Source organism: Lepisma saccharinum, chromosome 17, assembly GCF_977018435.1.
Source record: "Lepisma saccharinum chromosome 17, izLepSacc3.1, whole genome shotgun sequence".
NCBI lineage: Eukaryota > Metazoa > Arthropoda > Insecta > Zygentoma > Lepismatidae > Lepisma > Lepisma saccharinum.
The window spans coordinates 3,165,767-3,191,549 of NC_139245.1; the positions used below are offsets into that span (position 1 = coordinate 3,165,767).

A 25,783-nucleotide genomic window follows, 5' to 3' on the forward strand; every position below is an offset into this window, starting at 1 on the left:
GTTGCTCCCCAGCGCCAAGCTTAGAATTTAAAGAAAAAATGTACATTTTCATAGTACACGGAAGTTCGACATTCAGAAAGAAAGAAGGTCTATTGGAAAACATTTCAAGACTTCCAAAAGGTATAGCAGTAATGAAAAAGAGCACTCACTTATACCGTGTTCGTTACAACCTGTCCGGCTTCCCGCGGTAGCTGATCGCTGGCTTTTCTAGCATAAACCAAGCGATGTTGCTGCTGAAGACCGCCTGAACTCCTTGCTGGGGAAAGCAAAAGCAGGCAGCAAATTAAAATACGCAACGTGGCAAGAGCGTCTACGTAAGCTCCTCTCGTCAGGCTTCCATTCGCTCCTCGCTGCCCAGCAGACGACTTTTTTCTCGTTTCTCATTGGCACCAAAACTGTCGAGCGATCGCTAGCGCGGGAAACGGGACAGGTTCTAACAAACTTGGTATAAATGTACGATGGATAGACAGTTGTATGAAGCGAGAAAAAACACAAGGTAGATTTCATAAGATACCTAGCAATCAGTAACCAACAAACTGCATTTTTAATATTAATGTCCTCATGATTAACGAACCTTATTTATTCTCACCACGCAATGGGTAAAATATTTGGAGCTTTATCCCACTTTCCGGAAAAATATTTCGTGTTTCTGCTACTTTTGACTTTTGTTGGCATGATATCCCGGATCACTTTTACGAGACGAGACGGGACGAGACGAGACGAGACAGAACCCTTCGAGACGGGACAAACGAATATTTTCGAGACGAGACAGCATTTTCACGAGACGGGACGGGACAGACCAAAGTCTCGTCTCGTCTCGTCTCGTGGGCAACACTAGTGAGTGTACAACTTATATCTGAGTTACTCTGGCGTTTTGTTTACCTAAAAAAAATGATGAACACAATCATGGACAATTTGCTTGGTAATGTTTATTATTTTCATTCTAGCCTTGCAAATTGACGTCAATCGTGTCCAAATCATATTTATTCATGCAAAGGACAGTCGCGTTCTTATTATTTATTTATTGCAATTGCCAGTACAGCAGAAGCCATTTTAAACCGGAAAGACACAACAGTAAAACACCCTAGTGTTAAAAAGAACACACGAAACAAGATAAAATAAAATAAACAAAATATAACCATAAATATAAACATAAACAAGCCAAGACAGTAACAAGGTAAACAGATTACTTTCACAATGCATTACTTATGTACATTTTTTTCTAAGTTGGTGATAAAAGACGAATATGAACTGAAAATATCTACTTGGTTTGAGATGATATTGAATTGGTTCGGTAGCCTATGGAATAATGGACGTTGTATGAGTGATAGTCTGGGAGTTGCAGTGTTGAAAGTCTCCTTGCTCCGTGTTTTATGTCTGGGCACTCTGAGGGAGAGTTCGTGGAGTGGGATGGTACATCTTAGGTTTCCATTAATGATCTTATGTAGTAATTTCATATCTGCAACGTATCTACGTGATTCTGAAGTATTTATGTTTAAGTTTACAAGCAGATCTCTCTTACTGAAAAAGGGCGCATTCGCTACAATGCTATCTTGCCAAGTTGGTTTCGAATTAGTGTCTTATCTTCTCACTCGAAGTCAAAACAAAAGGACAAGGAGGGTAGGGTTCATGTGCCAGAAAACACGTAAGACGCACGTGATAGCTAGCTAGCTACCCACGCAGTTAACCGCGGATTCTGGTTTTTTGTGTTTACGCGCTGAAACTCAGCCAAAAAGTTGTCAATGGCCGCTGAGATATGCTTTTGTTTATCCGCGTTCTTTTTAGCCCAGCACAGGCAACGAAACGGACACGTGATCCTGCAAGGACAGTTGCCTGCACTGGTGGACGAAATGCACCAAGTGCACTTCCCGAGGTAACTTTTTAACTTCGCAGTTTTAAAAATAAATCGTTTCGCCAACAGCAGCCGTGATTCTCCGTTCTAGCTGAAAGGAACCGTGTAAAAAGGAAAAAGTTGCCTGCATAGGTCTTCAATATAATGTTTTCGTTTTTAATTTGACGTTTGGCCGTTCTGGTGCTAGTTACCATTTTACGGGGCGTTCATTTTGACTCGGGGCCGAGATAGCGCGTGACTGCAGACGGCGAGGCATGGCGCGGATGCCGGCATTTTCGTCCGGTAACGTCCCGCTTATTTTTACGCACATATAGCATGCAGATAATTATATTTATATTGCGTAACGAGTATTACCTGTGTTATAAGAGTTGTTCAAAGTGGTGGCCGGCCAACTACATTTACACATTCCAGGCATCTCTTGAAATTTTGATTGACATATTTGTTCTGTTCGCAAGTTGTTTTCTTGCCATTGTTATCCCGACAGGACGTGCGCTGGGTAAAAAATACCCAGCTTCTTAAGTCTGAGTTTTAATTGTTTAACATTTTTATTTCATTACGCTAAGATAAAGTTGACACAAAAAAGACGATAAGAAGAACGCCTTCTGCCATAACGTAAAGACGCGCGCTGGGTAAAAAATACCCAGAAGAAGAATTACTTCTTAAGTAAGATTTTTAATTGTTATAAAGCATGTAATTTGTAATATCGTTCATTGATTAATATAATTTTATTAATTTTGAACATTTGCATTGAATCATATAATTGATAGAAACGAGATAAAAATAACGTGTTGAAATACCGACCTGAAACGTATGTGCGCGCGTTGGGTGAAATTTATCCAGGCAGTGTTTCTACGGCCCTGCGAGCGGAACGAACTAACTGACAGCCGATTTAACTCGGAAGAGTTCATTGGAAAGGTCAGACAATAATGGGAAGGGATCAAAAAATATCAAAATCGACTGGGCAATTTTTACCCATACGCACGTCCCTTCCCAGGCATTTCATATTTCTTGACCTTAAAAAGAAGATATGTAAACAACTTTTTCCCATCAGAAAACAAGAATTAAGGTTTCAGAAATCATAAATGTATTTTTATAAAATGTAATTTTTCATCTCGAATTTCTCCTTCAATATTTTTTTTCCTTTTCAAAATTTGGGACGTAATGCAACTTCAGTCAGTGAAAGACTGATTTGGTCGAAATTTATGTTAGTATCACCCATTTATGCATTATGAAATTTAAACTACATATTATCTCCGACCAGTGGCGGCGATTAGGAGGACCGGCCACTTATTGCCACTTTTACCCCTGCACTATGCTAAACCTTATTTACAAAGGCAAATATACTGGCTTTGCCCCCCATCCCGGGTTTTGGAAACCAATCGCCGCCACTGTATCACACAGAAACAATGAAGTAAGAAATTTAATTTACTAATTAACTCTCTAGCCTTCTTAAAACCGAAGGTTTATGGCTGCAGCAACATAAGCCTTCCATCTGTCCCTATCATGGGCAAAATCTATCCAATCTTTTCCATCCTTACTGATTTCCTTTAGGTCCATCTCATCGTCCCCCCCCCCTTTTCCTACATGTATTTTACCATTACCATGATGTTTCCCAGCAACTGTAAACTCTTCTTTCCTGTCCCATTCGTGCCACATGGCCTTCTCATCTAAATATTCTTGTTTAAATTATTCTAATAACATGTGGACATGAATACAAATTATGCAGTTCTAAGTTATGTAACCTTCTCCACTCACCTGTCACTTCACCCCTTTTAATTAAACTAATTAATTAAATAGTTGAAGCCTTTACTAAACTAATCCATAATTCTATTCCTTGCAGGAACCATGATACCAAAGTCCGGAGGGGACTATGCTTATATTAATGAAGCTTTTGGGCCTCTCCCGGCATTCCTCTACCTCTGGGTTGCGCTGTTCATCATCATACCCACAGGAAATGCTATCACAGCACTTACGTTTGCTCAATACATACTGCAGCCAATGTGGTTAACCTGTGAACCACCATACGAGGCTGTACGACTACTGGCAGCAGTTATTACGTGTAAGTATTTCACCCTCATTGTGTTTCTTTTTATAAGTTACTATAAATTATGGTTTAATGCGTACCTTGCATTGCGTATAAGGTACCTTCACCAAAGATGGCCCATGTGCCAAAGGCGGCCCACCCCACGATATCTGCGTTCGTACAACATTTAGTCGGAAGATGGCAGCAGTTTATTGAATGCAGTCCCACTCTGGTGCACACTACCAAAAACCAAGCTGTTAGCGTGCACAGGAGCCATTTTGCAGACGTTGTTGTTTTGAGTGACACGTTTTTTGTGGCTGGTGTAAGACGGAGGTGAGTAGAAAACTGAAATTTAAACACATTAAATGCAAGGCATAGTACATACATTGCACATTGTTTGTCAGTGTATGAACATATCTTTTAGACGATGATACTCAGTTTAAACGTATCGTAGTATTTATAGTCACTGTTATGCATGGCCGTAGGCAGGAAAAATTTTCGGGGGGGGGGGGTTCATTCATAATTGTTCCCAGGGCGTCGCCAGAAATTTGAATAATATAAATAATATTAATAATTTTACAATAATAATTAAAATTTCATAATAATAAAACAATTTTATTCCATAATAATAATACTAATAATTATTATTATTATATTATTGTTATATTCTTGAGGGGGCTTACTCAATCCAGCAGATGAGTGAATATCCAGCATAAGTTTCTTTTTGTTTTTTTTACGTTTCAAACAGTGTGTACTGAAATGCACAATTATTTTACTTCGTCATTAAACTTTAGATACCTTCAAGAAAAAACTTTAAAAGTTAGATGGAAATTTTAGTCATAAAGTTTTTGTTGTTTGACTTTAAAATTAATGTTTTGGAATTTTGAAAAGTGTGGAACCAGTTATTCTCTTCAAAAGCTTAGCCTGGTGCATGGATTGTAACCTCAATAGCGAACGTAATGCGCTACGAATCTGGAGGTACTAGGTTTGAACTCCTATCAAGGGGGATTTATTTTCGACTTTATCGGACGGGGAATTTAAAAGCTGGAAAGGGAATTTTTGGACAATCATAAAGGAATCTTCAGTGTATATTCCTTGTGACGCAGGAACATCACTGGAAAGATGACAGCAGAAGTAATAATGGGGGGGGGGGGGGGTCGCCGGTGGGCTGCAGTTCCGAGAATAAATCCTGTTTCACTCAACTTTCAGAATTCCAAAAGTATAAAAATTCTAGCTCGATCGTTTCAACATTGTCTCCTTGTATTTTTGTGATGCTTCGAAATAAAAATTGAGAATTTGTTACAGATTTTGGTTTCTGAACATCCATTAATCCAACATGTCAGAAGTTTCGGGGGGGGGGGGGTTTCAACCCTAGAAACCCCCCCTCTAAATACGGCCATGCTGTTATGCAATAATGTCCTGTCATGCAACTGGTCCGAAGGTGGCCCACAATGGCGAATGTACACAATACCGCCGATACGTACATGAGGAGTGTGAAGGACTCACCGTTCAAGACAAAATACCCGCATTCGTGTGCAGCTTCTGTCAGGACTCGGACTAAACTTCATAATTTTTCTCCAAACATTACAATAATTTCATATGTTGTATAGCCATTAGTAACAGGTGTATTTTCTTTCTAATAATACATATCCTATTGTTTAACACAGTGTTTCCTGTTTTCGAAACCCATCTACATGACTAGCAAACATATTTTTAATAGTGGGTCACCTTTGGTACTCCTGTGCCCAAGGTGGCCCACTTGCAGCCATTTTTTACAAAAATTATGACGTAGTTATTATTACATTTTGTAAAACTGTTCCAAGTTTTGCATGTTACCAATGCTTTCAATGTTTCACATACAAATTATTAGGAACGTATCTCTCACCACAAAATTAAAAAAAAATGTCAAAGCTTAACTATGGTAATACACAATATACTCGTATTACAAGAATCAAATGAAACTTTTAAAAGTCCAATAAAAATTGTAGGGCAGACTACAGCTCAAATTTTCATGAGGTATCAACTGTTATTTACAAAACGACCTGAAGGCTGCAACACTAATCAAGTGAGCTTGAAAACGCCATTTTAAAGATGGCGGCTCCTCTACACTCTTGCACCAGTGAAGAGGAGTGGTTTATTGCGTAGCGTTCCAGCCCTTGGAGCGCAGGGATCGAACCAGGGATGTAGCTCACCCCCACTAATGTAACACTTGATGGTAGAGACGGCCCTAAGCGAGCCAGGCACGAATATCTAGTTTAGCATTTAGGTGATTAACATAAAGTCATGTTTTAGAATACACACTTGTGTTTGAGCAATGAGAATGGCAGGTAGGGTGAAAAGTAATTTACCCCTGCTCGGTTAAGGATTAAGACTCCAGCTTCAGCTGTTGCTAGTACCGACGATTCCAATAAAAAAATAAAAGAAAATTGCCCTCCTGTGATCGCTCGTCGTCCGCTTCTACCACGGTGCTTGACCTACCGGAAATTACACGGCAAATGAAAAGTCAATGCTTACCTCACCAGCTAGTTTACTAATGAAGAAGAAAGTTCGACAATGGCCTCAGTTCGCAGGCAGATTGGTGGAAAGGCCTTCGCAGTGCCTCATAAGTGACTGCACGTGGACCTCAAAGACTTATTATTCTTAAGGTATACAGGCAATAACTCAACGTTGAAAACATACGTAGATGAATGAGCAATAGGTCTATGCTAAAATGAAGCAAACTTGTGAAACCCTACATGCAAAAAGTTACTAGATACGAGGGTCACTATTTATATTTTGAGCCTAACAATGAAAAAACAGGAATTTGGCATTGAAAACTGCTTTATTGTTTTTCGAAGTATTCTCCTTTATGGTCAATACACTTTTGCATTCGTTCGAACCATTTGTCAAAGTAGTTTTTCCAATCTTCTAGAGACACCTCCATAATATGGTTTTTGAACGCATCAACGGCGTCTTCCGCCGACGAAAATCGTTGTCCACGCAATTTATTCTTGACATTCGGGAACAAGAAGAAGTCATTGGGTGCCAAATCAGGACTGTACGGCGGATGACCCATCAATTCGATTTTTTGACTGTTCATAAAGTCGGTTGTTAGACGAGATGTGTGACAGCTGGCATTGTCTTGATGAAGAATGATCCGACGGCGTTTGTTTGTTTTCCGTATTTGACCGAAGACCTCTGGCAAACAAATTGTTGTGTACCGTTCAGAGTTGACCGTTCTACGTTCCTCTAAAGGCACAGTTGCCACATGACCAGTTTTCCCGAAAAAAACAGGCGACCCTTTGTTTCGATGTGCTTCGAGCGCGAACAACTTTTGTTGGATTGGGTTCATCTTGAAACACCCATACAGTCGACTGCTGTTTACGTTCCGGCTCGTATGCATATATCCATGATTCGTCACCTGTTACAATCTTATGTACGTCTTTTGAAGCACCACGATTGTATTTATTGAGCATTTGTTTGCACCAATTGACGCGAGCGTCTTTTTGAGTTTTTGTCAAATTGTGTGGGATCCAACGAGAACATACCTTTCTCACAGCTAAATGATCATGTAATATGTTATATATGCTGGTGGAACTAATGCCTATGGTTGCCTCAATCTCACAGTATGTCACATGACGATCTTGCAGTATTAGGTTTTGCACAGCATCAATGTTTTCTTGAACAACAACTGATTTTGGACGACCTTCGCGAATCTCGTCGGTGAGCGAATGGCGGCCACGATTAAATTCGTTATACCAGCGTTTCACAGTGGCAACGTATGGGGCTTCATCGCCAAATGTTTAAGTAAGTTGATCGATGCACTCTTGTCTTGATAATCCACGTCGAAAATCGTAAAAAATCATCGCACGAAAATGTTCACGAGTTAATTCCATTTTATTGTTGTCGCGCAATCTCCAAGGCAACATAAACAACACAAATGAAGCTATTGACAAAACATTTGAAGTACGTTATGGTCAATAATGCCAGACGATTCCGTGCAAGCGTCAAATCGCGCCTAACTTCAATCAGTGTTGCCAAGGCTCAAAATATAAATAGTGGCCCTCGTAAGAAACAAGAACAAATGAAGGTTATAATTTCACTCTCCTCCCTTATATTTCACACAATTTTATTTTGTATGTTATGTAACAAGTACGTACTAATCATATTTTATTAGATTTAAATTTAAATTCTTATAATCAGTTCAAATTACTTGATAAATCTTGTTTGTACTTGGATTACGTAATACTCAATATATTTCATGTAATTTCAGTTTATGTTAACCTATGTAACAAGTAGTAATCTTTTTTATTTCTTTCAATTAAAATTATTGTAATCACTACCAGTTTCTTGACAAATGTTGCTTGTATTTGGGTTATTTTATATTGATATATCCTGTACTTCCACACTTACCAAATAGGATTGTAATTTTTCAAATTTGATCTTCGCTTAACCCCTTCTGTCTTTTTCTGCAACGTTTTCACACATAATTTCTTCCAACTTAATATAATATCAAGAAGTAGCTTGCTAACTGTGCTCACAGCCTTGAATATTTTCCATGAATAAATCTATCATTTCTGTCGCATCTTCGTTTGCAATATTTTCATGTTTTACATTTGCAAAGCATATGTACAAGTAAGTCGAAACACGTGTGCCTCGAAGTGCATTCTTCTAGACCCGAACCTAGTACCACCAATTGACGTCATCATGGTGTAGAAAGTATCACAGATAGCAATATTACATATTGAACTGCTTATCTGGCTTTAGCTATTGAAGGACATCTGGAATATTGCATACAAGATAACGAGCAGGATACATATCGTAAACTTCACGCTCATACCAACAAGCAGCATTAAATATATTCATTGCTGAAGGTATGCTATCTTTTTCAGGGTGTGTGTCAGGAAAGAAGTTCTTTGAACTCTCGATAAGATACCAGTCTGTCGCCATGTTAAATTATTTTGGAATCGTATTTATATTTTTCATATTTTATGTTTTTTTGTATTTTCCTCGGTAGCCCAAGAGTGACAATGAGAATGAATGACGCGAAATTGTTCAGGAGATAGACAAAAGGATAAGATAAATGAATAGATATTTATTGAAGAATTAGTGAAAGAAATCTGACAGAGGGATGTGGAAGGAATCAGTGCCAAACTTGTCTATACTGATCGCAGCCCCATCTGGCGGCTGCCCTACATAACTCCATTTGTCCCCCAATCGTCTTCGGGAGTCTGTGGCTCGATGAGTGTCAACAACCTCAGTTGTGTAGTAAAGGCTGTAGGGGTAACATCGCTCTTACGTTGCAACGTTGCCAAGCGTACGTCTATTTTTGTCAGTTGTTTTTATTAGCTGATTTGTACAGTGTGAGGGTGTTTTGTGTACTACTTTTCCTTGCTTTGTGTACTATTGTGCAACTTTTATCCAGTAGCGGCGCTGATCAACTCTCGCCCCCATTTTACAGTACGTTTGGCAACAAGCTGCGTACCCGACGCTCATTTGTTTCATCCCGTCAGGAACTTTCGGTTCGTTGTGACACGAAAATGCCCGATGTCAGTCGAAGAGAATCGAACTGATCGCTGATTCGTTGTTTCCCAGTGTAGTCTCTGTAGGCTCAAGCCTAGGAGCGCACGAATTATGAACGCGATATTGTCGTATCTGGTCTAAGTTATTACTGTTCCCACGCTTGCCGAACATTGACCTTTCTATCAGAAACCATGCGAAGTTGTCGCTGTGTACTAACAGGCCCAAGCTGGGAGAAAGACACGCTACAGATAAGATACACATTCACGGGAATGTAAGTACATCACACTAACCACCAGTGGGACAGTTGCCGCCCACCATGTTAAACCTTCTGTATAAAGTGAAAGTAAACTGTCCTTGCCCCCCCCCCCCACCCCTCAGTTTTGGAACCCAATCGCCGCCACTGCTAACTACCATTGTTTGGAAGTAACCATTTACAATTAGCCAGTTTACTTTTTTGAGGAATTCTAACTGTAACTAGCTACAGCTGTAACTGTAACAGATTTACGTTTGGCAATAGAAGTAACGTTATCGGAAGTTACTCTTACAGTTACTTTGCGACGTTTGAATTGTTAACATGGGCAAATCGCTAAGTTTTGCGACTCTGTTTCCAACTACTTCTCTGGATGCTAAGGTGAAAGGATTTTCGTTGAATCGTCTAAGGCGAGGAAGCTAGGCTTCGTTGCATTCTAAATTTTTCAACGTTTATGCTTTATTGCAAATCGTAGTTTCTATTTGCACACTAAGTCAATGTTTTGGGTGCATTTTGAATTTGAATTTAAAATTCTCGGTGCGTCAGCACTAAGGCTATTGTGCACCCGTCACATTATACGGGGTCCAGCCCCTTATCGTTACACATAACAACTCTAACGTTGCATAACTACAATCATAAAATATTCTGACTTTCGTTAAAAGCTGAGGCTGTAAAGGAGCACTCAGCACAAAGGACAAAACACAGGACAACACAAACAAAATTATACTGGCCATGGTGCCAGTCGCCAGAGCCTCGTTAGTCTGCAGTCCAGGGTGTACTACGTGGAAGTGAGGTTGACTGTTGGGTGCACTACGTGGAAGGAGCACCCCTTACACCCCTGCATTCATTTAGAACGTTGTTGAATTGTTGTTTTAAGTACCCTTTGTGCACAGATAGGGTAATCGGGACTGGAGGCCTGGTGGAGGCACAGTGGCTCGGATCCCACTTTAAACCAGTGTGCGAATAACGAGGGGGGGGGGGCGATTTCCTTCCCACAATTTTTTTTATCCCCGGCAGAAGAAAAAAAATCTCCTCGCCAAAGGAAATTGAATTGAAAGCATATACGTAGTATACCATTTGTTAACTATAGAAGGAACACCACTGAAAAATCATTCGGGAAAACAGTTAATTAACCTTTAAGACAATTGCATCCTGCTTCGCGTCTGAAGTTTTCTGTCCATTGCCAAATAAAGTACACAAGCCTACCGACTGCGCCATAATGTTGTGCGATGCAAACACATGCATTATTAAGATAAACTGCATTTACTAAGAAAACTCACAAACAACGTAACACCTTACATTATAACGAAACTTCGTTCCACATTACACGTTCTATTTGCACAGACTATTGCCCGGCAACAGTAGCTCGCTTCTTCTTCTTCTAGGAGGCAGCACTACCAGAGCTTTATTCGTTGGAGGTACGTAGATCACATTTCTCGCTGCACGCCGTCGTTCAGTTGAATGGGCAAGATATTTAGTCACGTTTCTCGGTGTTACTAAGCCCCGCGACAGGTTAACCTTGCAGCAACTTTTCGCATATATAGATCCAAACGTACGCGCAGAAAATAGTTCGCTGCAATACTGCGGATTTTCTCACTGTCTGTGATATGAACAACTCAGCTGTTAACGTGAGGCTGGCACGGCGATGCTCAGTGCCGCTCTAGAGTGGATTGATACATAAAACCTGCTGCAAACTTAACCTGTCGCGAGGCTTAGTTTAATAGCTCTTTTTGTGTAAGGGTTTGGGTTATCTTAGAATGCAAATATACTGTTTCTAAATTACGTCTAAATGTTATCATAAGATTTAATGTCCTAGGTACTTTGAACTGGTTGGCAATAGTAGAGTATACTAACTGGTAATATACAAATTTGCATACCTAAAAAAACTCCCCCCCCCCCCCGCGGTGGCTCAGTCGGTAACGCGTCTGACTACCATGCTAAAGGTCCCGGGTTCGATCCCCGGCCGGTTCAAATCCGGGAACTTTTCTAACGATGGAAGCGGCCCCGGCGCCCACCCAGCGTCGAATAACATGGTACCTGGGGGAAACCCTGGGGGGTAAAGGGGGTCAGGGGCGTGATGCTGATCACATCACCCCCACTCACGACCGGATCAAGAAAGTGTGGGGCATTACCCCCACACCCCCTATACGCCTTCATGGCGTGGTGCTATGCACAGGGGAGTACTTTACCTTTTCTACCCCCCCCCCCCGCATAGGAAATCACAAATATGAATGATTGGGGGCATCCCCCACCCAAAGCTAAAAGCTTAATTCGCACACTGCTTTAAACTATAGGTCCATTCCCCATTAGCCTATCTGTGCATAAAGTGGACCTAAAAACAACGAATCAGACAAACAAATCTAATGCTTATGGTCCCTATTGGCCCACTTGCGCATAAAATGGGCTTAGGACAAGCCTTTTTAGCACGCTGCTGCTGCCCTTAGCAGCCTGAAGAATAAATGATCGCTGTAATGAGCGTTAAGTGACTCTTTGTATGTTTTACGACGCGCCACTTGCTCTTTCCGAAGGGGGGCCTATTCTGCCGCTGTTCGCAAGTCGCCCATCTTTCGCGAGAGCAGATCCAACGAGATCTTTGTAATGCAATTTCCAATCTGAAAGACGGCTTGTCACGGATATTCCTTGAGTGGCGGTTTTTGACGAGGTGTAATTGGATTCTTGTCGGTGCGTCATGTCGGAATATTCTTGTATTCTCGATTGGTGTAACTTCGTTTCGAGTTTCAGTGCGTTGGTGTCATTTCTCAGAACAAGTCGACAACCACTTCTACCAAGCTGTTCACTTGTCTTCTGAATAATATGAACATCTATTCAAGGAATACTTAGATTTCAACATCAGTGCGAGAGAGAATCTTTTCTTATAACACTTCTATAAAATTAATAATTTTTATTAAATAATTAGCTGATTACCCGGCGTTGCCCGGGTATTTATTTATCCCATTCTTGTATTAGACAGGAAAGTAATGAATTCTAACTATAGGCTAAATTTAACTAATTTTAAATGTGATTGTGAATATCACCAATTAGCTTAGCGACTCCGAAAACTATGGATTGGACACTAATCTAGGTCATTTGGGGCATTTTATTTTTCACCTCCTCTCACCCCCCATGTCGATACGTGATGAACTTGGAGTTGTACCGCATTGGGAGTGTCACGAAAACTATGGATTCCATTCGCAACACAGCCTGAATGTTAGACAACCCAAGAAACACTATCGTTGTGCGGATTGCATAGAGTCACGGATGTCTGTTTGTGCGGAATTTAATATCGGTGGTTCTCGATTATTTTTACATGTCACCCCTTCCCACCCAACCCCTAGGGGTGTCAGGGGTGTCTTACCCCAAAATATTATTTCCATATTGCAAGTAATACGTGTACCAAGTTTGGTTGAAATTGCTCCAGGCGTTCGAGAGTTATGCCGGAACAAACAAATATACACACCCATACACACATAGATCCATTTTTATATAGATAAACATAGCATTAATAAAGATTTAATCGTGAGTGCTAATCAAAATTACAATATAAAAGCCCACTTTGTGGTCATGTAGGCTAATGAGGACTGAACCTACAGTTTAAAGTGGATTCGAACCAGTGTGCAATGTACAGTCATCGACAAGAAAAATGAGACACCTAGATCCTGAAATGCTCGCTTCTCTGCAAGGCGTTGTGCGTGTTGCCTAACTACGGCAATATGTGAGTTTTAATAGCAAATGGCAACTTCTACCAGCCCTGTAGATAGGAACAGATGGAAGACTTGTGTTGCTGCAGCCATAAACCTTCGGGTTTTAGAAGACTAGAGAGTTAGTTAGTTAGTACTACCACCGGTAGTTGAATCCGGGGCCCCTTGATCAGAAGGGGACAGTGTGACCGCTTCGCCACCTGCGAAGCGCTATATGTACTCGTAAAAATGTGTTCGGTGTAATGATAAATTTGCGTTTGTTTATTATATTAAACTTTGTAAGTACTGAAATTAAAAGGGTTACATAATGAGCAGTATAATTTAATTTTAATAATATCAACATTCAACAATTTAAGCATTGATTGTAATTTTACATTTTTTCTGTATTTGGTAAAGGGTGGATGTTTGTGATTCCGAACAGGCTTTAATTTAAACATATTTTTCAAATGTCTAATGTTCTGTAATATTTTAGTGTTCGATTTCATTATTATAATACAACGTGGCATTCAAGTGAATTGAATACCAAACCTGCCCCAACCTACTCGATATTTCATTCCGTATAAGAATATCCATTGTAAGCAGTGCTTGACGAGGACGGAGATGTGGGAAAGGGAGGGGTGTTATCCTCCAGCTAATAAAAATACGCAAAGCTTGTTTCTTCGCTCAAGGCTGAAGCAAGCATGCCCCACTTCGAGCACTGATCAAAATTTACTTAAGTGTATAAATAGTTTGAAAATTCAGTTTGTGTGTAAAACAAAATTTGTAATTATTGAATGCCGAACAACTCGAGTTAGATTATATCACTGAGCATATCCATCGAGATCTTTGTAATGTAATTTTCAATCTTAAATTATTTAGTGCTCCTTGATTGCCAATTTTTGACGAGATGTGATTGAGTCGGGCAACATATTGAATATTCTTTTCTCAGTGACTGGAGTAATTTCGTTTCGACTATCGTGTTGAAATCAAGGGGGAGGGGCCGAATTTATATCTTGATGGGGTCACATTTCAATAGCTCTCATCCGCTTAAATATTTTGGAATTTGGATCAAACTATGCAAAATTCATTTCTTAACATTCTCCTTTTTCATCTTATATTTTCATATAACAATATTTTTATTATATTCACATTATAAAGTACGAATATTAGCGGAAAGTATAGGTTCCGGCCTTCATGGCATAGTGGTCAGCGTAACGCCTATGAAGTCCCTAGTTCTTACTCTAGACCAGATATGGATATATCGTTGCGTTTATCCCATCACCATTTCATTACTTTGGTCGCGATTAATCCAAGAGGTAGAAAAAACGACGAAAAATTCCCAAAATATGTATATACAAAGAATATTAATAATTATATTAATTACTAAAAATATTAATGAGGGTAATTAAATGCTCCTGAACCCCACTCACTTTGATATGTTGACTGCGCCCCATCCCTTAGTCTGTCAATAAGTGTAATACTTTAAAGTTAAAAACATAAAATACAAGTTAAAATGTTTAAGTTCTATAAATATCCACACATATTTTGGATATTCTTGATATCAGCTGCGAGATAAATGTGTCCGGTCATGCACATTAAAATGGTCTTCTCGATGGTGTAGTGGTAACGTTGTCGCCTTGTAATCAAGAAATCCCTTGTTCGATCACATAGTGCTTCGGATCCCACTTTAAACTGTCGGTTCAGTCACGATTAGCCTATCTATACGTAAACTGTACTGAAAACAAACTTGGGAGAACTTTTGTCAGGCACAGTAAAATATAGTAAGGCGAGAGTAATCCATCTCTTTAAAAAGCCATGATTTAGTGCAGAATCAACAATTATGAACGTATTGCCACACGAGGCCCTGCGATCCTGCCTTCCACCCTTCGAGCCAACCGAATTGGAAAGTGACAATGCCATTATTAAGCCTAACGCGCTCTGACAAGATAATGAGTCGAACTTCCCTCTAGGAGCGAGTCAGGCGATGCAAGTTCAATGCACAGAAAAACAAAATGCGAATGCTTCATCGAACACTTCGGCAGCAAGCGAATGGTTCGCTCCACAGCGGTTTTCTTGCTGACCTTGACCTCCGGTATATATGACCTTGACAATCAAGTACCAGAAATGGTGTAAGTGTTGCATAATTAAGTAGAAGAAACTGATTAATAGTGACGTAACCTTGACATTAAAATTGTGCACAATCTGAAAGGCCATCAAAGAGAGTGTGATAGGGAACATCCGGTCAGCGATACTCGGATGAGAGTTCCTAAGCAAATCATAATACAGGGTGATTCAAAAGTCCCTTGACAACCCCTATAAAATGTAAAGGAGTTAGGCTGGGGGAACCATATTGGTGTGTTCCAAGCGGACGTTCACCATATTTGTGGTCGCCATATTGAATTCATCTTATTTTTTTTAAGTGGGAAGGGCTTGATGTGATATATCAAATCAGGCTAGAATTTTACGAGAAATGCTACAGTGAAGGTTTCTCGTATCATGTTAAAAATCAACCTTATACTTTTATCTAGAGTTATTCGAAGTTCTCAGCCACATCTTCATCTATCTTTCCCTCATTGCCGTACAAACCGCAAAACCACTCAGTGCGGTGGGGGGGGGGGGGGACAAGTAAGCCTTTAGGTGGCCCTGAGCCATGTACATATAGCACCGTGTCATGAAGGCACATTTAGGGTATGTGAGAGTAGGGTTCCACATATTTTCGATGTCAGACATCTTGGAGGTGATGTGATCAGCACCACGCTCCAGCCGCCTTTACCCCCCACCGGGTACCATTTGATTTGCGGCTGGGTTGTCCCTGGAGCAGCTTTATATGGGGACAAACCCGGAAAACTTCCGACCTTTCATCACCCACCCCGGGTCTCCCGCGTGGCAGTCAGATTAGAATCAAATCAGGCTAACATTTCACGAGAAATGCAGTGATGAAGGTTTCTTCAACCTATCTTTAATCAGGAAAATGTTATTAATGCATGATTGTAACAAATGTATAATTTTGCAGGTGTCTGAAAACAGTGTCATACGAGGTGTGGCTAGAAAGAAGCCGTACTGTTGCTACAAAATATTTTATTGGTTATTGTGTACAATACGAACATTATCCCCTTCAAAGTACTCCCCTGTACTATTCGCGATTAAAATTACCACCTGAGCGCTAGTGTCGCTTCCAATATGGCCGCTCTAAGTAGGATAAATTTTTGTTTACATTCAGCGGTAGTACAAAATAGCAGCGTGTTGTCATGACTGGTATGGTAGAAAACGTTTAAATTACGCATTCTTTTTAAATAATGCGAATTCCAGGTACTCTAACAAACGTGAAGCTGTACTGAGAACGAAGCATTTAATTATGATAGGCAAAAATAACATGGAAAATGCACTGTGTATACGCACTGGTTATCCAAAGCAGTGCTGTATCATCTGCACGTCATGTTGTAACTGGGGTTCTCGGAAATTATTTGAAAATAAAAGAATTGAAATTGACCTGTACTTGAAAAGCTAGGACAGGAGAAAATTGCGAACGTATCGTTGCAGTTCTTTCTCGATTTTTTTTTTATTCGATTTAGTTTATTTTACTTCGCGTTTTGTGCCTCTTGGCTAATTTGCGAAGATGGGGATGAGTGATGAAATGATGAAATTGGTGAATGGACATTCACAAACAACCAAGCCCGACCGGGATTCGAACCCGGGACCCTTGGCGTCGCAGCGCGATGTGCTAAACACTCGGCCACAGGATCGGGCAGTTCTTTCTCGAAAGAGAAAGGCTGGTTTAATAATAATATTCACGATTTCATGACCAGGCTATACTCACTGAAAAAGGACATCGTACTGAATGAAACAGTAACATTAGCATGTCCACATTTTTTCTGGTTACATTTGACATTAATTCATTCTCAAACTATTTTCATCTTCCTTCTTAATCGACTTGCCCCTGTTCTAAATTTCACACATACGTAATACCGATAATACATGGACGCATTGGGTAAGACGCTTCATGATTTTTCGAAAGAAAAAAAACACTTTATTTATAAAGTACAATTTAAAACTTTACTTTCATGGTAATATATATTTATCTCTCAAAAAATAAAGTAAGCAGACTCGTGCATTCTTCGTAATTTCCTTGCCGAATTACAGTGTTATATCCCCCATACCAATCTTCTGTCAATTACGTTTTCCCTGATTTATTAACAAATTTCATTTTGTTGATTCCACGGGGTGGAAACACATGAAAACTTTTAATTTGTTCTGACCCATAAAACGATTTAGAGCAAAAAAAAAAAAAAAATGAACAGTAAACCTTACTCTCTCGCATATTCCCCATGCTTTAAACGACTTCAACACAACGTATCCTACTTAGAATACTTCCTGAAAATCCCACCAGATGGCATATCGGTTAATTTTAATCGCGAATCGATACAACGCTCCACACGAATCTTCCATTGCTGGAAATCATTTTCTGAAACCATGTTCATGACCTCCGTCGCTTTTCTTTTCACAGATCCTGCGGTCCTAAATCTGATTCCTTTCAGTACTAATTTGACCTTTGGGAATAAAAAAATGTGGCACGGAGCGAGGTCCGGCGAATAGGGTGGATGTTCTAACACTGGGATCCCTTGATTGACAATGGCGTGTGGGCAGGAGCATTTTCCTGATGAAGAATCCATTACTAGCTTTCCACAAATCAGGTCGTCGTCTTCTTACTCGCTCACAAAGCGTCGTCAGCACCGTAATGAAATAATGTTGGTTGACAGTTTGACCTTCGGGTACCCAATTCGAATCAATTCGCCGATATTTGCAATATTTGATTCCGTTTTTGACGTGCAAGGCCGTCCAGGACGCAAGTCATCCGCGGTCACTTCTCGTCCCTCTTTAAACCTCTGAAACCCCTCAAACACTTGCGTGCGTGATAAACAATAATCTCCGTACACTTTCTTCAAATAACCGTAATTTTCTGTGTCGGATTTTCCGAGTTTCATAAGAAATTTCACATTGATACGCTGTTCCACTGTCAGACTAAACATTTTTCCGACGGAACACAGATGTACGGTTCACTTCGTCCACAAGCTACAGCGGAACTGACTGCCGCGCACCCTGGGCAATCACACAGTCGATAGGTAGGATATCACGTTATACACTCGTGCACCGCTTGACCTTGACGCGCTTGCCGTTTGTCGACAGCAATATCAATCCGGTTTTTTTCTAGCCACACCTCGTATATATATTTATACAGTGGCGGCGATTGGGTTCCAAAACCGGGGGGGGCGCAAAGTGCACAACTGGGGGGGCAAAGACAGTATATTTCCCTTTGTATATAAGGTTTAACATAGTGCGGAGGCAAAAATGGCGAAAATTTGGGGGGGCAGCTGCCTCCCCTAATCACCGCCACTGTATATATATATATATATATATATATTACAACCTCTGACAATAAAGTTCGGTGAATGATCCTGAATATCGAAAGTAGACGAATTCTTAATGAAACCTACCTTACTGTCCTTCGAAGTAGTCCCCTCTCATGGCTATGCACCGTTGAGAACGGCTGTACATGTCCTGGAAACTTTTGCAAAAGTCTTCTTTCGGGATGGTGTTCAAGACCCTCGTCACATTCCGTTGGAAAGAAGGTCAAGGCGTAAAAATCACGCATCAAGACGATGCTTATCACTTTCTTTGACAGTGATGGCATGATCCACAAGGAATTCCTGCCGGAGGGAACAATAATTTCTCCGCCTTGGCCTTCTTCCGACGGGGTGATGCAGGAGAACGCCATTCCATGCTTTGGCGTTTCGTTTCACGGTCGTACCTCACACACCAGCTCTCATCCTCTGTAGCAATGCCTTGCAAGAAATTTGGATCTGAATCCTCCAGATTTATTTCTCTTCCCACACCTCAAAATCGCTTTGAAAGGTCAGAGATTTGAGGATATTCCGGACATCCAACGGAACGTGACGAGGGTCTTGAACACCATCCCGAAAGAAGACTTTTCTAAAAGTTTCCAGGACATGTACAGCCGTTCTCAACGGTGCATAGCCATGGGAGGGGACTACTTCGAAGGACAGTAAGGTGGGTTTCATTAAGAGTTCGTCTACTTTCGATATTCAGGATCATTCACCGAACTTTATTGTCAGAGGTTGTATATATATATATATATATATATATATATATATATATATATATATATATATATATACACACACGTATTATATATATATATATATATATATATAATATGTGTCTGTATGAAGGTAGGTAGGTGGAGGGGGCCTTGGGTAATATTTTGTGGGGGGTAAGATATGTAGATCGGGCACTGCTTTCCCTCCTCTTGTTATTTTGCTTGTCCTCTCTATCAGGGTTGCTTTGATAACTTTTATCAACTTCCGCCTCATATCTTCGTCTTAGAGAAGAGAGTGTTGCTCAACAAATACTTTGTCTACCCGCCCCCTCCTCACATAGTATGTCTTCTCGTATGTGCGCGCAGCTGGCCGAGCGCGTTAAGTGGTCGACTTTCGATCTTGCCACCGAAGTTCGTGGGTTCGAGTCCCGGCCCACTATCGTATGGAAAATTAAATCGTACCTTAAATACTCGGCACAGCTCGCAACTCCGAAGGTTCAATTTTCCAATGTAGCCTCACCTTCTGTTATGTTTGTACCTCTGACACAAAAAGTTTATTAGATACATGCTTGAAACTTGCAACACATACAACAAAACAAAAGGATACATGAGTCAGTGGTGACTCGTGGCTTTTTCGGAGTGTAGGAAGAAGTTACGGTAAACCGAGGAAGGTTTGAAAACTGGGTTCAATTACATTCACATGTCTTGCTTGTACTACTCATTGCATTTAGAATGTTAGCTGCAGGCCTATGCTCAAGGTAGGGCAAGGGGCCCTTGCTCCTCACTTTGAACTACGAAGTATTTGAATGTGAACCTATACAAATCGACGAAAATAACATTGACAATATTTCACATTTTTCAAGAATTTATATTTTCTTTCCCTCCCTGTCGTGTGGATTGACGATAATAAAAAGTGTTGTTTAAACTTCGAAATTATGCTAAATGCTTCTAAACTGTGGTAGGATTTATTATTAAGTAGTTATTTTTTTCGGATAATTGTAATTCTGCATATGCTTTTCTAGAGTTTTGAAGTTGCGTTACTTATTTTTAACAGTCATGTAATAGTGTAAATCACCCCCCTCAAATTGTTTAAAATGGTGCAAAACACGACATGGGTTCAACATCGAATAAAAAAAGGGTTTAAGAAAATTGATTTTCCCCAACTTTACAACGATTTCCTACCATAAAATCTCCTGACGAAGTAAATCGGGCAGGATGAAGAAAAGATAGAGGATGGATTGTGACATGGTTGTATAAAAGCTTTGCGCTGGATCGGCATACTCCCTTTCGTTTGAAACATGTTCGCTGGCGAAGTAGAAATAAGATTTGGACATAATTTTATTTTTATTTCCTGAAAACATATTCCCTTGAATTCGATTTCCCTCTCCCAGGGATTGAGTGGCCGCGGTGGCTCAGTCGGTAACGCGTCTGACCACCATGCTCAAGGTTCGATCCCCGGCCGGTTCAAATCCGGGAACTTTTCTAACGGTGAAAGCGGCCCCGGCGCCCACCCAGCGTCGAATAACATGGGTACCTGGGGGAAACCCTGGGGGGTAAAGGCGGTCAGGGGCGTGATGCTGATCACATCACCCCCACTCACGACCGGATCAAGAAAGTGTGGGGCGTTACCCCCACACCCCCTATACGCCTTCATGGCGTGGTGCTATGCACAGGGGAACACTTTACCTTTTTTCTCCCAGGGATTGGCGTTTGCAGATTATGCTAGAATGGTGCTAACTGCCAACAAAGATCAAATTGTGCTAGGTTTAGTAACATTTTGTTGGAGTTGGCATCGCTGATTGAGGAAAGTCTTGCTGGTTCCTCGATCCTCGCCGATCTTCGTAACCTTTCCCCACTCCCTTGCACTGCCCCTTCCACCCCCCACCCATCTATCTGTAGGATGACCTCCGAGATTTCTTAGCGAGCGGCAGAAAAGCCCGTGTCCATCGTCTTTGGGCTGCTGCTGGAGCGAGTGAAAGCAGTCAACTCTTGTCTTGACAGTAGCTAACCTAGGCAATTGTACGTACATTGCACTCATAATTTTATAACACGCATTAAACTATAAAGTAGAGAACTGGAAATAAGTAAAAATTAACTGTAGGAAGTTTCTCACTTCCTACATGGAGGCATCGCCCCTAACATGAGTAATACTACAGAATTTGGTTCATCAGACACAACCGGAAGTGGGTCAGGACACGAACTTATCTCCTGAGCCAAATCTTAATATAATATACATCTCTACTCTGGAGGAAACCAGGCAACGTCGACGACAACAGTGTTACAAAGGCTAGAGTTCCCACAATTTCACACAGGTAAAACAGTGACAGAGAAAAGAAGAAAAAAAAAGGCAACACCAGAACTGACTCAAGCTTTATCCGAAAGGTACAAAGTATGTACTTGAAGCATGGTTTTGGTGGTGGAAGTGACGTCACCTAGTGCAGTTCAAAAGCACCAAGAACAGGAGTATGCAAGTGCATAGCTCACAGTGCAGATGGAAGCTGACTCGGTCACATGATTTCCATACTCGTTGTTCGTTTATTAAAATCGGGGAGGTAGAAAGCCAGCAACACAGGTTGAATATACGTTATGGGTCAGCAAGTTGTTGGTTAAAGTGCTTCTAATGTGTGGAAATGTATGTGTAGCAACATTTGAAAATGCAACGTGATTTCTATGGTGAAAGACAAGTGTTTAAAACCGGGGGAAAACAACGAGTACTCAGTTTTATCTACTGATCGTATTTGGCGCTGCAGTCGAAGTGCAATTCGAAAGACTTTCACTTCCAGTCCACGACTTCAAGACCGCACTCCAATACCAGACTCGGAGGATGCTCGCTTCAAGTACGGTCTTGCACCTTTGGGACACGGCCTCAGAAGCGGAGTTGGTAGAAAATGGCATGGTAAGACCCTGTTTTTTTAGCTGAAATTTCTGCACAGATGATGGTTTGGACATTATGCAGAGGATGGCGACAGAAAGGGCATACACATCACAAGGAGTGAAATAATGACCACAGAGCAGGCAGTGGAGAGTGCAAGAAGACAGGATTAAAACACAGTGGAAAAAGAGGATTGGTAGAAGATCAGAAACAAATGGAGACTTGATTTCTATACCAGCACGGTCAGAGACTGGAAATGTTAGTTATCTTATGAATCAGTTGATACGCATCTCCCAGGAGACTTGAACCAGCATGCATCCCATAGGCACAGCCTGAGCCCAAACCCTGACGCCTTAGACCCGAAGGCCACAATGTGGGTCACTTTAAAGTGCAAGCTGACTCCTAGTTAGTCTAGAAGCAAACGTTCCTTTGTTTACCTTCATGGGATTGAAATGTTATGCTCCTCAGCCCCCCCCCCCCTTTTCGCCACATGTACAAGTACAGAACCAGGGATAAGTGTCCCTGTTGCCCTCCTTTACAGCCAATTGCAGTTCATACATCAGAGATACATCAAAATTATGTATGTATCATGTATCTGAGACATTGTAAGATTCCAGAAATACAGTGGAACACTGGTCTTACATTCCCGGATTTTACATTTTCCCACATTATACATTCAATCTTGATTGTCCCAACATAGCAAAATGCTATAAAATTTTTCTCGATTTTACATTTTCCCACATTTTAAGTTTTTCCAGCTTGGTCCCCTGAAAAACGTAAAATCGAGGTTTCACTGTATATGTAAATTAAAGGTGCTTACCATGTGGGGATCTGGTGTTTTTTTTAAACTTTTAAACGAAAATGGATAAAAATCAGGAAACTTATTTAAATCAACATTTAGTTCCAAAAACTTTTCTTTTTTAAAACATATTTTGCCCCTAATTAAATTTTCTTTTTAAAATGAGATAGCATGATATATTTTCTTTTATCAAAGGAGTGCTTCTTTCATGGAAACCTAACTAAAAATGCAATCCTAATCAGGATTCAAACCCAGGTATATGACCTACCATTCCATTGATGTCTCAACTGAGCTAACAAGCCATGATTACTTTCACTGTTTCACCTTTTACACTGTTGAATAATGCCAGTTGATTAATTTTGAAAATACAATGCCAACAGTGTCTTCAGTATTTCATGTTTAAATATTGCAGTGCTATATTTGAGGCATTTATCTACATAAAAAGAGTAATTTTCTTTTTTATTTTCTTTCAGGTTTATTGACAGTTGTAAATTGTTACAATGTGAAATGGGCAACAAGGGTCCAAGATATTTTTACAGGAACAAAACTTCTGGCTCTTTTAATAATTATTATGGCTGGAGTGGTTGTGTTGTTCCAGGGTTACACAGAAAATTTGCAAAATATCACAGAAAATACGACGACAGATCCAGGATCTATAGCTCTCTCCTTCTATTCTGGTCTTTTCTCATATGCTGGATGGTAAGTATAAACCTACAATTACCCTTTTCAATTATAGTTTATTATATTATTTTATAAATATTCTCAATATAGGTTTGCCAATAACATTGTGCCTTTTGTAATCAATGCTCTATAAGTAGCCTATTTGCTAAGTATTTAAATTTTTGTGTGTGAATGGAAGTTAGATCTTCAGTACTTGACTTCAGAAGAAATAAATAAAAACTTTGGATAATTTTATTATTTGAAACGAAGCAATTGATATGATTGAAATTACATAAAAAATAGCTTGAATGACATTATCAAATTGACTTTTTTTTAAAAAAAAAAAGAATTCAAATAATGTAATATTTATTTACTTGATTCAAGTAACATTACTTACTACCTACAAAAATAGAATAAAATTAATTGAATGATTTATCATACCTGATTAATTTTATAAAATTGCTAATGTTTAATTTATGCAATGTATAACTAAATATAGGCTTTCATATGCATTGTTAGAAAACTTTCGTATTGAATTATGATTTGATTTAAGCATTTCATTTTACTCTCATTAAATAAAAGCAAAACTCTGGTGGCTTGTAATTAGTTGCTTAGGTAATTATTATTTTATTTTTTAACATGAAGCCTTCATCACAAAACTGACAGATCAAATTTGTTACTTTAGCCTTTTAGCAGCCATTTGATATACTGGAACTCTAAACACTGATGCACAATTTTACAATTATTATGTACTTATATTTCATTTCAATAGTTATTTTGAGTACAAACTGTATAACCACTTTCAGTTTCATTCCATCTGCTAATTTTATTGGAATTGCAAGAATCTGATTACAAAATTGATGTATAGCAATTTGTATATTATATATACTTTATGCATGCTTGTTTGTAAGATTTAAAAGTATTTTGATATTGTAGCATGTACAATTGGGAGAGGGGGCAACACCCTCCCTGGAAAATGAATGTCAACCTAAAATTTTATATTTCACATTTAATTTCATTTCAGTCACAGTAATTTATGCTAATTATTAGAAGTGCATTGCAGGAACATGATAACTTCAAGCTGATTTTTTTTTTCAGGGGGTAACGGTATTATGAGGGGAAAATATGCCTCGTTTGCCTCTCCCCCTGGAAAATTTACCAGGCTTGCCCCTCCCTGGGAATAAATCCTGTGAACGCCCATTTATTGTACCAGCATTTACGCTTACTGTTCATTGTGTTCATACTGGATACAAAGAAAGTAATGTGAAACATTAATTCAATAAATTTTATCTTTTATTTCCTTTATTTTTTTAAAATGGACACAGATACATTGGGAATATTTGTTCCAATGTAATCATTTTTTTAAAATGCAAATGTTGTAGATAGTCTGAACTTCTTTATCTCAAGCATGATTTCACCATTTTAAATGTCTGTCTTGGTGGCTATTCTTGATAGAGAGCACTGAAAATTGTTCCATTTTATATACAACTTTGTATATAGAATATTTATAGAAAATAAAGTAGGCGTTTGTGCACTTGTACATTGTGCGATATTTTATCTTGTTTGTTTGAGTGTTTTAAGTCCACTTTATGTAGCTGGATAAGCTAATCGGGATTGGATCTACAGTTTAAAGTGAGATCCGAACCACTATGTGCCTCCACCAGGTATCAAACCTTGGATCCCTTGATTACAAGGTAACGACATTACCACTACACCATTGGGGAGACACTTATATCAAATTGAATTGAATTGAATAAATAATATGTGTGATGTACATAATAATGCCAACAGAAAACTTACCGATAAGTATAAAATCTATTTTCTTCTTTTTTTTTTCAGGAATTATCTTAATTTTGTTACTGAGGAACTGAAAGAACCTTACAGGTAAATGCCAGTATTTCTTATTGAAGAATTTTCTCAAGTTTGAATTATTAATTTTTAAATTTATAATCTTTGCTTTAATTTTTTTCTTCCGAATTATATTTGGATTAACTATTTTGATAATGTATACATGTAATAATTCAGGGTGTTGC

At 39.6% G+C, this 25,783-nt stretch overlaps 1 protein-coding gene across 2 annotated transcripts in view; it reads left to right on the plus strand.

Moving 5' to 3' along the window:
- Positions 1 to 25,783, plus strand: part of mnd (L-type amino acid transporter minidiscs) — a 97,723-nt gene that overhangs the window by 51,432 nt on the left and 20,508 nt on the right. For both annotated transcript variants that reach the window (XM_083138447.1, XM_083138446.1), the window contains exons 2-4: positions 3,693 to 3,911; positions 23,564 to 23,789; positions 25,590 to 25,634. In XM_083138447.1, coding sequence (XP_082994573.1) covers positions 3,693 to 3,911; positions 23,564 to 23,789; positions 25,590 to 25,634 — 490 coding nt within the window. The remainder of the gene's footprint in view (positions 1 to 3,692; positions 3,912 to 23,563; positions 23,790 to 25,589; positions 25,635 to 25,783) is intronic.